At 37.1% G+C, this 13,295-nt stretch overlaps 1 protein-coding gene across 3 annotated transcripts in view; it reads right to left on the bottom strand.

Moving 5' to 3' along the window:
* CYFIP1 (cytoplasmic FMR1 interacting protein 1) overlaps window positions 1–13,295 on the bottom strand; it is a 68,965-nt gene that overhangs the window by 42,135 nt on the left and 13,535 nt on the right. For all 3 annotated transcript variants that reach the window (XM_035558152.2, XM_035558153.2, XM_035558151.1), the window contains exons 2-15: window positions 12,611–12,734; window positions 12,338–12,427; window positions 10,855–10,932; window positions 9,835–9,936; window positions 8,444–8,625; window positions 7,022–7,118; window positions 6,752–6,880; window positions 5,527–5,631; window positions 5,239–5,330; window positions 3,826–3,943; window positions 3,042–3,164; window positions 1,447–1,572; window positions 965–1,131; window positions 251–398 (exon numbers count right to left, since the gene is read on the bottom strand). In XM_035558152.2, coding sequence (XP_035414045.1) covers window positions 251–398; window positions 965–1,131; window positions 1,447–1,572; window positions 3,042–3,164; window positions 3,826–3,943; window positions 5,239–5,330; window positions 5,527–5,631; window positions 6,752–6,880; window positions 7,022–7,118; window positions 8,444–8,625; window positions 9,835–9,936; window positions 10,855–10,932; window positions 12,338–12,427; window positions 12,611–12,727 — 1,674 coding nt within the window. In that variant the 5' untranslated portion in view covers window positions 12,728–12,734. The remainder of the gene's footprint in view (window positions 1–250; window positions 399–964; window positions 1,132–1,446; window positions 1,573–3,041; window positions 3,165–3,825; window positions 3,944–5,238; window positions 5,331–5,526; window positions 5,632–6,751; window positions 6,881–7,021; window positions 7,119–8,443; window positions 8,626–9,834; window positions 9,937–10,854; window positions 10,933–12,337; window positions 12,428–12,610; window positions 12,735–13,295) is intronic.

Here is a 13,295-nt window from a genome sequence, read left to right as displayed (position 1 = left end):
AGAAAATATTTCTAAGTGAGTCAAATTACGGAGATGGAACACTTGGAAAAATCACACATCAGAATAAAAAGTGACAGCATCCCAGAAAGAGGATTTTAAGTATACATCATTTTTGCAAATACAAATCTAATCAAAGTAGATTTTGAACATTCCAGAAGAAACCTGCATTTTTTAAGTAGTTCAGGCCAGAGAGAATACATGACATGCAATAATCACTGATGGATATCACAACCATTAGACGGGAAAATACCTGAGTACTGGAGGGTCCCACTGCACGCCTCGGGACTTTAATATCAAAACCACTTTTGGGGTCTTTTTCTCCCCTTAGAGCTGGGTCATTGAAAGGTTCATGACCTGCTTCCCAGTCACAGACGGTCTTCCTGATGGCCTGCAAAACACTGAACACAATTCACACTACTTCAGACGCACACGCATCCAAGTGCATTGATGGGACCATTTTACTTTTTAGGATTCTGGAGCTCAGCATAACTTCAAGGAACCAGAAATGATTTTGCTAACAATTACAAGAAAGCCTGATCCACATAATAATCATTCTACACTTTTTCCTCATAACAAATAGTTCAGAGCCCTCCTCCTTTGTATCAGAGAAACATGAGACACAAGGAAACACTGGAATTGTACGAAAGGTAGACAGTAACACCTTTCTTCAAAATAAAATTAGTCTTTCTTTAAAATAAAAATAAACTACAGGCAATAGAATAAATCCTGAGGTAGAGCTAAGAAGCTCAAGATGTCCAAGATTCGCACCTTAGTCATAGTGACAGCCATTCATTTACGACTCTGGGCTTTTAATTTCTTAGACTCACGATACATATTCAACCAAGCTAACTACAAAGGAAGAACAGACAGAAGAGGCAAAATTTATCACCTGGACAATCTGCACTAAATTTAGTAAGACCTGGGGGGAAAAGGACGCAGGAGGAAATGAAAACAAGAATGTTACCTCTGAATGACATTTTTCTTCTTTTTAATGGCTTGTCTTAATGGCTCTCTAAGTGTGACCTGGGCAAAGTCCTGAAGAGCTGCATAAATGGTATGGCGAATGGCGTGATTGAAAACACTTTCCATCCTTCCCATCAGCACCTGAAGACCTTTGATCATAGCAATCACCTAAAAAAAAAAAAAGTACAAAGTACTTTTTTTAAAATTTTGTCTGTAATCTGTTTTAAAAGCCTTTTTTTTTTTAAATACAGAACAGGAAAAAAGGGAAATTAATAAGTTCAAAAAATAAATGAGAAAGTCACTCTGAAGAGGCTAGTTTTCCTCACCCCTTCTAGGTATCAAATGGAGAAAAACATGCTCTTTCAGAGTCAACACAGGGGCATGCTGTCTTTTTTCCACTCGGTATAGAAAATGTTACAGAGAATGTTCTCCTTTGGATAGGATTAATCTTTGGAAAATCCCTGTAAAAAAGATTTATCTTACCTCAACCAAAGCAAACTTTTCCTCACTAGTATAATTGTATCTCGTTGCTCTTTCATACTCCTCTGCGTTGTCAGGACAATCTTTATTAGAATATTTGTCAGTTGGGTGCACTAGCTTCCACGAATACTGCAGTTCATATGGCAGAATAGGGAAAAAAAAAAAGACAGGAAAAAAAGGCCTGAGAAACACAAAACATATCTGAACACAAATAATACACTTATAAATACTCCAATGTTTTCAAGAACATCTGAAAAATATTTGGTATTATACACAAAACCTGCATAAATATCCATCGGGGTATATCTGGTGAAAAATTCTAGTTCCATTCAAACAATTTTTCTCACAACAAATAATAGGTTCTGTTTGATATCTATGCACAAGTGCTAGATTGCACAGCAATACAAATTCACCTACTATAGTGGATTAATAATTTCATAAAATTCCCTGTGGCAAAGAAGAGCATCACACCCTGCAATCTGAGTGCTCCAAGATGACACTGGAGAAATTATTAAACGAAGTAATTTGGGGTCATTAAGTTTACAGGGTTAAGTTGGACAACAAACATTTGCTGAAACTTTTTATCTGAACATGATGTATATTGAGTGAATCTATGTCAGAACAGATGGGCAGCAGGAGGACAGGGAGAAGATGAACTTACACGAGAAGTACTTAAGGGAATCCATATATAACAGAAAGACAAAGAAAAGCATGAACCTAAAAGAGGCAGTAATAAGGGGTGAAAAACCCTGATGTGGTTGTCAGGGAAAGTTTGTTCCGGAACTGGGAAGATAAAAATAGAGGTAAGAAAGAGAAATTTTCTACAAAGTTATAATAAAATAGGAACATTGCCCTGTGAAGAGAAAGTCTGAATACAGTAATTGTAATGACAGAAATAAAGGGAATGGGTCTGGGAATTACAGAGGCCAGAAACAGATGACAGGAACATCTCTTAAGAAGGACAAAGGGAGAACAAGGTTTTCACCATAAAATACACTGGTGATCTAAATAAGAACAGGATAAATTCGGAAAAAGTACAACTCATCTACTGGTTTTCAAAAGAGGCAGTTAAAAATACAGAACAGAAAGAAAACCGGGTCTCTGGATATGTCCACTGGATTCATGCAGTGCTTGATACTCCCTCAGACATCAGAAACAGAACAGGTTCAGAAAGTCTGGCTTCTCTCATACACGTCATCTGTTTCAACCATTTCTAGGTTAGGCTTTGCTGCAGGTTTTGGAAAAATGAGTGAAGTCGGTCTACAGAACACATGTCAAAAGCAATACAAAAGCATCTGGCCAAAGCTCACAGGTGATCACCTGTTCATTAAATATAAGAAGTTATACGCAACATATGGGATTGTACAGGCTATTGGATCTTCAAAGCTGCAATATTACTCCTAGCCTTTGAGAACTTATTTGCTGCCTTTCTCTGAGAACATGGTTTGGAGCAGGAGGAGAAAAGAAGCGAAGGAAGAGCAAAGAGGAAGTAAGGGAACAAAACACAAGATATATTTTTTGTTCTGTTAAAGCAAAACCTGTCCACGCTCTCCAAACAGACTATTTTCTAATCTGTTTTTATTCCCCAGAAAACATACCACTTCCATGACATGTGCACTCCACTGAGAGAGAAGCTGCAAGCCTTGGAGAGAGAGATCAAAGAGCTTCCGATACTCCGCATCTGTTTTTTGAGCTTCCTGTCGACCAGAACCAGTCACCACCTAGAATATTATTAAACAAACAAAAAACTTTAGAACATGCTGTGCCCAGCATCTGTAGTCAATATTCTAAACGGATTTCTTTTAAGCATTAAAACAGTGTTACGTATCAACACCTGCATACAATATATTAATATCACATTTTTCGTCTAGAGAATTACCTAGTTAAATTTCACAGGTTCTGGTCAAGAGATAGAAACCACTGGTACTCCTAACCACATTGTTGCAGACAAATTCATGACACCAAACACAAATTCTATTTATATATATATATATATATATATATATATATATAAAAATAAATATATGAACCTCATACAATGTATTTTAAATATGCATATATGTGTGTATATACATGTTCACTTCGTTTTACTTTTTATCTAATCTCTTAACTTTTAACTTTATTCAAAGCATTATGAGCACACATTTGGAGTAAGAGCTTGACAACCTATTTCAAAAGACGTGCAAAAAATTTCTGGGATATACATATATATATAAAGGCAGAAGAACACTGCAGTTTGTATGATGTATCACAGGATAGCATTTTAAATTTTAGTAGTGCAAATATCATGCAAAGTAGGCTACTAGCCTTGTCTTCAGACATTTAACAATAGCTGCTAATCAGTGATGTAAAATCTGCACAAATAGCCCTAATCCCACACACCTCACTGTTGCTGTAACGAGCCAGTTCTGATATAAAACGCATATGGTCTTCTCTGATTTGGATCATCTGCTCACATATATTGTATTGAGGACTGCTGCTGGAAGACGTGCATGTCCATCTGTTCCAGAAGACACAAAAAAAACACCTAAATCAGTTTAGGCAATAAAAAGTACAACTGCTACTAAAAAGAAAGAACCAAAACACGTGGCTTTTTTTTTTTTTTTAAATCCTCCTTCTCCTCCATTTGAGGCCCTTCCTCTCCTCTCACCTCTACCTCCAACCCTGCACATGGCAAATTAGCGATGGATTGCCTTTCTGAGTTCAAAGCACTTCTTCCAAGCTTGTTTGTTGTGGTGGTATTGTTTGTTTTTTGTTTGTTTTGTTCTTGCATGTGATTAGGTGGTGGTGGGTTTTTTGTTTGTTTGTCTGTTTTTTAAGGCTGCTACTGTGAAATACAAACCACCATTTCTCTTCAAGAGCATACGCTTATGAACAGGACCGAAAAGGACTGATAGGCAGGGCAGAGGGACAAGTAAAGGCCATGAGATACATTTACAATGTATCGGAATATTTTTCTTTATTCATGTTTAACTAAGAAGAGCCTATAGTACGCTCCCAAGTAAAAAAAAACGTATTATTAAATACTATTAACATGTTATCAAGAGGGACACAAAAGACATGCTACCAAGAGTGTCATGTTAAATAGCCTCACACTTTTAGTAGCTCAGTAGGCTCGCTACTCTTGATTTTCTCTTAGCAATTACATGCAGGTTATGTTTTTTCTGCAGGAATTAAAATGCAAAGCACTACATTCTAAATTGACATAACTGCATAGAGGGAAGGTCTCAGAGGAACACAGAAACGCCCACTAAAAAAACAAAGCAGTAACTATAAACCATGGAACCATTTCTATAAAAACTGGCTGCATTCTCCAGCCGTTTTGCTGTGTTGCACTCCTAGCAAAAAAAAAAAAAAAAAAAAAAAAAAGGACGCAAGCTAAGTTGCTGCTCCATATACAATATATACATGCCTATTTTCCCATGCACTACTGCTCACCTTGCTTAGTATAATCCTTCATTTCTTTTAAAGAAAGTTTCATATTTAAAGGAAAAAATAAAAATTGTATTAGTGTAAGATAAAATGTATTTCTTCCAACCCAGGTGATAAGCAACGTCACAGATGCAAGAATGAGTTCACCAGCATAGAAAGGTCATTAAATAACCTGTCCTTTCAGTTGCATTTACTATGTGAAGTACATTAATAGTGAAATATCCAAAACAAAAAGTAATCCAAGGTGAAAATCCTATTAGAGTAATGACCACAGACTAACAGGTGATTATAAAAATATACCCTACGGGGATCTGACTATCCCCAGCCCAGACACTCCCTTCTTTATTTCCCTCTTCCCCTTACCTGGATTTATTTTCCTCATAATGGGCACTGGTCTTAATGTATCTTGCAAGTTCAATCTGCATGTCACCAAAGAGTGGGACAACCTGCAATTGCTGTACGCAGGGAATAGAAAAAAAAATCAGATTAAATAAATGATTAAACACAGATCTTAGTGAAAGGAAACCGTTATTTACCCACATTAAAGTCCAAAGTGATCTTTTTTTAATTATATAAAACTGTGTGCATATTTAAAATGCAAGAGCAGTTATCTTTAAAATTACACATTATGAAATACTTCTCTTAACCAACCTTAAAGAACTTGTCTATCTTGGCTAAATTTATCCTTTTCTTTGCATCCAGCTTATAGATGTTACTGACACTTCCATCCATCAAGTACAATCCAAAGCCCATAACCTGGAAAAGGAAAAAAAAACAAACCTCTCTGCATAAGGACCTCAGAGGTAAAAACCTGCTATAGTAACATTGTTCTTCGTATCAATAAAAAAAAGTTCAAAAAACAGAGTCCAGAGACAACTACTCCCCTTTAAATATAAGATATTTCAAAGCTTCCTTCTCAGGAAAAACAAACTTAAATACAAAAACAAAATTAAAATGCACACATTTGGAAGAGTTCTTTTATGATATTAATAGTTCCAACATTATTAGCCTGATTCATTATCCTGAAATGATGTTTCTTATTTATAAAAGGCTTAGCAAAAAAAAAAACAAAACAACAACCAAACAACCAACCAAAAACCCTCAAACTAGAGTCCAGCTATTTTAACACATTTTTTTTCCACTTCCATTTTATTAAAATTCCTTATGTGCAAACAGATATCTAACCGAAGTTTAGGACTAACATCTCTGAGCTGTTCCTTTTTATGGCCTTCAGCATATCTCTGAATTATACGCACAAGAGCTCAGAAGCATCCAAAAAACCCAACTACTTATATTTTGTCCAAATTATTCATTAATATAAACCTGTAATTGAGTATTTACAAGAGCTGAGCATTAGAAACTTAGTGTGTTCAAAGCACACATTTACTGAACAAAAGGCCTAAATATGGAAGATGCCAGATATTTCTGCAGACAGAATGCAAATGTTCTAGTTGTGTGCTTTAGTTTGGTCACAATAAATTGAGGTTTTTTTTTTTAGAAGTTAAACACCAAAGTGATTGAAAATATTTGTCACGAGACAAATTCTCAATTTTCACTCTATACCTTTTCTTTCACTGCCAGTACATGCAGCTGGTAATATCGACCTCACTTCCATAGAATTAGTTTCCTAGCAAGGCTACAATTCAGTTGGGTCAACTTCAATTTATGAAGAACAAAAATGGATTAGAAACTTTATAAATATTTAGCATGTAATATTACAAAACAAACAAACAAACAATGGAGAATTAAAAAACAGGAATCATTTGAATTACTCAATTCACCTGGTTCTGGCATAAGGAAGCAAAAAACAACAGGAATTCAAACATTTATGTCCTGCTTCAATCTTTCTTTAAGTTTGTACTGAAAAGAAACCTACTTTCAAAAGCATATGCTTCTCGCTGGGTGTTAGATACATTTTGTTTTCATAGTAGTCCACACACAAATTCACAATATCTGCAAGCAGTTCTTCATAGCCAACAATCACTTCCAACTGCTGCTGCAAAGACTGGAAAAAAAAAAAAAGAAGAAAAAAAGCATTAGTCAAAGAGTTACACTACCACAGGATCAACGGTTACTACCAAACTAAAAGGATTTTAATGGTTTTGTAAAGCATTCAGTATTCTGCAAAAAGATAATTTGAGCTTACTTGCGTTATCTTGTTGTGGTTAGCAAGGAACATGGAGAGATTCTGGGATTCTTGGATGGACTGAGGATCTGCCATTTTCCGTAGGAACTGAGCAGCTCTTTGTAAACAGAAGAAAAAAAACAAACAGTATTTCCCTTCAGTGGCACTGCTTGTAAGTAAATTTATCCCCTCTCAATTAAAACATGCTTATCTTCATATCTACCAGACAGTCAGTGGAACTGCAAGTTGTCAAACTTGTACCTGTCAGTATAATGGCAATACCATTAGTGCGTCTCCCACCTCCAAACTCCTGAATCAAGCAGAAAGAGAACCTGAGAGACATGGTCTCTACTTTGTTGCCACAGCTTTATAAAACTGTATTAACCAAACACAGGCTATGGATTATATAAAGCTGTGCCAAGAGCCTATTTTACAAAAGAGGGAAGGCTTTTAAAGAAAACAGCTGAAAAGAAAGGTGAAAGTTCCCTATGAGAGATATAGTGATACAATATATCCTGAATTAACTACTTTTCAATCAGTCCCACTGCACCCTAGTTAAAAGACCCAGTTCAACCCAAACTAAAAACTATTTGGTGAATTTCTCAACCGATGCAGGCAGCAATGACTCTACAGATCCAAGCCACGTAACAACCCAGGAAAATGCAGCCCTCCAAAACCAGAATTTATCCTCCAACAGCATGCCTCCAAAGAAAAAAAAAGGCAAACCAAATAAGTTTAAGAGGTCTCCAGACACAACAACTACAAAGGGCACTTACTGGTAGGGGTAAATAAATAAATCTCACATAAGTGGATCGACACAGATAAAATTAACTAGTTGTCTGAATGCTTTTCTTTATGAAAGACCACAGATGCTAGAGCCAAAGATAGACTATCTTCCCCTGCTGCCCTGACCACTGCGTACAACAAAAGTTAACTGCTATCATCTGGCTGCCCCAGCAGAACACTCAGCTGCTGATACTCTGCCCTCCTCCCCTTCCTGCTACACCCGCGGCCACAACCTCTTAACAGCAATGCTGAGATGTCTTCAGAACAGCTCTCAGCTAACAAATATCAAAACTGGATGCCAAAAATAGGAGCAGCACAAGTGACCAGAAAGTCAGTTTTCTCTGAAACTTGAAAAGAAAAGCTGCATTGAGCAATGTATATTCAATGCATTCAGTGTTCACCAAGATAGAAGCATTTCATAGTTTTACATTAAAAGACAGAAGAACCTTCTGTTGCTTGAAGAACAGCATAAAGAAAGGAGATTTACTCAACTGCTTAGCTGCAGTCATTGTACCTCTACTTTCAAGGTTATCTGTTCTACCTGTGAAGGGACTACCTTTGAAGAGAATTCTGTCCAAAAAAGGAGCAACTGCTGCCATCTCGTGGGAGGTCTGCCTCCCAGCAGCAGAGACCCTGGTCCTGCTCATTACAGCTTACCGCTTGTAGGCCGAATGGTCGTTCTTCACGCTGCACTTCATGTTTTTAAGCTCATCTAAAACTGCAAACATGTTGATAAATTTGCCCAGTGTGATCAGGTATGCTTCAGAGACAAAGTCTTTTCTCCTTTCTGCGTGGCACAAGCGTCTCACCTCCCCGCAAAACCGTTCAATTGCATTTCGCTAACAGGGGAAAAAAAAAAAAAAAAAAAAAGGAGTCAGGGAGTAAAAGCCAGGATGTTTCCAGGAAAACAAAGTTTCATCACACAACTGGAGATCTGACACCTGTCTGTCTTCCCCTCTATGCAGGTTCTTTCACTGTCACAACAGACCACTTTTGGTGCATCTACAGGGTCCAGTGAAAAGCACCACTGAAGTAGAAAAAAAGCATGCAAGGCCAACAAGACACCAGGCACAAGCTTTCCAGTTCCACCTGTGTGCACAAGTGTCACGAGTGATTTTAGCCACAGAACATACCTGGCACAATGAGAAATACTCTTTGCAAACTAAAGTCATACAATTTTCAAATCCCTTTGAAACAAATGATTTCATATTCTTTAGTGAGGAAATATATATGCATTAAAAGGCAGATTATAGGTATGTTCTCTTAATAAAAAAAACCACCAGTGATTAGCAGTACTACATGCCAATTTGCAAAAACATCCCTGCACGTGGTTGAGGGCTTATTTCCAAGTGCACATTAGGGCCATTTGAGATGGAGATTAAAAGTACGAAGAGACAAAAGCTTCAAATGTAAAGAGGAATCTGTTCTTAGTTTAGGGCAACAATCTTGAATGAAAGGAGATTGTTTGTAGTCAGTAAGATCCACCAGTTCAGGAAACGTCACACTGCATTCATTCTCCTCTTCCTATATGCTCTGGGGCTTGCAGGCTCTAACTGCTCCGGCTGCCTCAGAATAATGCCTGGAAACATCCTCAGTCCATTGAACAAAATGGCAAGCTGCCAGCACGGGAGGAGAAAGCAAGACAGATAGCTATTCTCCAGTCCATGTTTAGTTTGCGTAGCTCACAGGTCAGAAAAACTGGGTTAGCTTGCCTCTACTAGAAATTTCTGTAGCAAAGTTGTACCAGCTGCTATGATGCCCAGACTTGCGGATCCCTCGCTCCCCAACAAATGATTCCTGTGCTGCAACACTCTCATGGATACATGTGAAGTGTATTATATTTCTATTTCCTTTCCTCCTAAAGTGCCAGAGCTGTCCCCACGTGCTGGGCAGGGATCACAAGCAATCACCTTCTATTTTATGCTGAAGGTCTTATTGGAGATTGCCTTAAGTTTTTAAAACAAGCATTAGGAATACTATCCTTCTATGAGACTTTCCCCCCCCCAAAAAAAAGTATGACTAACAAACTTTGTTTCCATTCCTTTTACCTGAAAATACATAAAATTCATCAGTTTTGTGACTTCTGGTTCCAGAACTTCCACTGTTTTCTCATAAATTTCTACTCTGTTAGGCTGTTCGTTGCACTTGACCTGAAGAAAATTAAAGAGATCGTTACACTTACAGCTTTCCCTGACAAAGCCTCACAAACTAAGAATCCAAACAACAACGTCAGAAAATATATTATCATTCTGAAGATACAAATTTAAGGCATAAATTGCTTGGTTTGGTAATTCTATGATTGTTCTCTACGATACAGTGCATGTTTAAAAAAAAAAAGGAATTAAGATTTTTCTAATACCTCACAGCAAATAGTTTAGTTTTCAAACACTTCTGTATGGTAAGTAAATGGTAAAAAAATGGTAAAAAAAAATGGTAAATTCTTTCCACATTATTAAGCCATTTGCTCAAAGTCACGCACTAAAATAGGGCCAGAACTAGAAGATAAATCTGATTTCCACTCTAAATATTTAAACTATGGAATAAACCTTGCATTTCAGTGCAAAAATAATTGCATTACACATTCCTTAAAAAGCATGCTGTTGTCAACTCGTGGTTATAATTTTGTTCAGTCTTCTGATGTATATTAACATTCTTCCCACTCCATGCTTGCACAACCATTCCCAGATACCTGAGGTTGCCTATAGACTTGTCATCTATTCACAGGGGTTTCTTTTCATATACAGATCAAGAAAAACACTGCATAGTTCTGACATTTAGAAAATGACTACCTAGGATATCTACAAACCTAAATGCATAACCTAAATGTTAATTATTACTTGCCATATCACATGTTAAACCTGTTCTGAATTTAAATATTTGAGAGAAAAAAAAAAAAGGCTACCTGGTTCCCAAGTGACAAAAGACACTAAGCTATGGCATGCCAAGCTTGCTAATTCAGGAGTCTGAATTCAGGAACACAATAAATTTCAGAGCTTGTTAAAAAAAATTGTATTCAAAACAAGACAGAAGTTCACATCCTGCATGACAGTTCAGTTTTGATCCTTTACCTGTGGAATGGCTCTTGAGCAGCTTCTCCATGTGTATAACATGACAGCATATTCCTGACCCTCTTCTAACATTTCATTCTGTAAGAAAGACATTCAGTAATAATTAGGCATTGTAAAACAAAAGGATGAAACCCACTTGTCTTCCATTGATCCAAACAAACCTATTTCTCTTATCGGAATGTGTATGTACAAACACATGTATATTACAAACTGAATGATATGTCATACTACCTGTATGTAAAATAGCATGACCATAACAAATAGGTGCAGCTGGCACATTACATGCATCAGAGCTGTCTGTACCACTGAAATAAACATATTTGAATTAATCAGTTATAGAAACCCAGCTTGCCTATAATCCAACAGATAGAAAAATTCCATCTATTCTCAGTCACGTTTTAGCGTCCAACCTAGTTCTGAGAAAATCTTCATACCACTTCAGCCAGCAAACACCTATGAGATCACTAGTTGACAACTGCAGCAATTACACCTACTTACTGATAAGAAGCTCCCCAGACCAAATTATCTTTGGCTTTGTTCTTCCCAAAACTAAAGACACTATGATCTATAAATAAAAGCTGGGGACTGCAGGTAGAATGTTCAAGGATGGAAGAATCAGAACATGCAAAGCAGTATCTTAATTTACATGTCCAGGAAGAGGACTGACAACATGCAAACAATCAAAAGATGGGTAAGGAGTCACCAGATAATTTTAAAGGTAGACTGGTGTAAATTCACATAATTTTCAGTAGCATGTAATCAGGTGCTTAACATATCCGTTCCACAGTTTGTGAACCGGCTTCTAGAATTACAAGACATATTATTCCTCATTTTTCAAAAGTGCACGAAACAACTGAAAGTTCAGTACAGACAAGTGTTTGCAACCTGTAAGTTCTTTTGTATCCCACAATAGCAATACTGTCAGCAGAGATGGCATTACTAGTATGAAGGCTTATCTTCTGTTGTGGAACTGTTAAAAACCACAGAAGAACTTATACAAAAGCATGCCAATAAACCACTAACATATACACTCACCACAGAAGAGCTTATCCAAAAACACGCCAATAAACCGCTAACACATACACTCTAGAGTGAAGAAGCCAACAAAAACCCTTCAACACCACTAACCCGACAGAGAAGCAGAAGAAATTTGGGAGGACGGAAATTTTTAATTTTTCATTTAAGTTACAACAGAAGGCTGCAAACACAACTAACTCGCCTCAGAATACTGGGAAAATGCACAGCGAAAGCAAGAAACTTTTGAGCGACGTTGGTTGATCAAGAAAAAAGTAAATTCTAAAATTATCAAGAAGTACATGTACAAAAAGAAGTGCCACATGCTTTTTCATCTTATTGCCTCCTCGAAGCATTGTAGTTAACCTGGATTCGTTTTCTGTGACCACAATAATGAAACGCAAGAGGAAATGTTCTTCTCCTTTTATTCCAGGTAAAAGAAAAAGTACATATCTGAACAACTACTTACCATGCTAGAGTGGACTGTAGCTTGCTCAATGTATCTTGCAATACCAGTGACAAATGCATTTCTGTCCTCAAAGTTAGTGTTGAAGTTTGGCTGCAGAGAAAAAAGATAGAATCAAATCCCTGGTGGGGAAATGAATTTATATATATTGTAAATACAAACACGTGTGGTTTTTTTTTTCAGTTGCTGTTGTTTTGTTCATTTGTTTGCTTTTTAATAGCGTACACGCATGCAAAAGATCTGCAAAAACATTTTTTTCCTAAAATGACAACACACCTGGTAAAGCAGAGATGATGGTGGGGGTTCAATACATGGTTGCTGATCTGGCAATGGTAACTCTTCCAAGAGATCCACATTGGACAAGGCATCCTCCAGTGTTACTTGAGCAGTCATTTTGCACCTGTGGTTTAAAACAAAACAAAATATATATATATACATATATATGTGTGTGTGTGTGTATACATGCACGTACATGTAGAAAAGCTCTGTGAACTCCTACTGTTGGGGGAAATATGCAGTTTCCCATGAATAAAGACATGTCCTAGACACCATAATGGAAGGGAAATAGTAAAACTGGAACTCAGTTTTAGCATGCAAGTTTAGAAAAGACTTTTAGGACTGACAACCTCCTCCTTACTTTTACGATTCGAGAAATGTTTCTCCTTCCCCACTGCTGCACACCAGAAATGCAGCAAAAACAGAGGAAAAAATGACCTCAAATGCACAGAAAAGAAGTACTGCCCTCAAATCTAACCATAAGGACATGTGACGACAATCTAAAGCTGTAAATAAACAAACAAACCACCACAAAAAAAAGCAAAAACAAAAACCAGAGCAAAAGGAAGGAAACACTCAGAACAGATAAGCTACCTGCCCTCAGAGACCAACCGGCATCCGAAGCTGTAGCTGCAAAACCAACAAACCACAGATGGAGAGAGCTTGCCAACAAATTCAAACAGCT

This window comes from Cygnus atratus, chromosome 1 (assembly GCF_013377495.2).
Source record: "Cygnus atratus isolate AKBS03 ecotype Queensland, Australia chromosome 1, CAtr_DNAZoo_HiC_assembly, whole genome shotgun sequence".
In the NCBI taxonomy this organism is placed as follows: domain Eukaryota; kingdom Metazoa; phylum Chordata; class Aves; order Anseriformes; family Anatidae; genus Cygnus; species Cygnus atratus.
The sequence above is the reverse complement of the archived record's forward strand: the minus strand, read 5'-3'. Positions and strand labels throughout refer to the sequence as shown.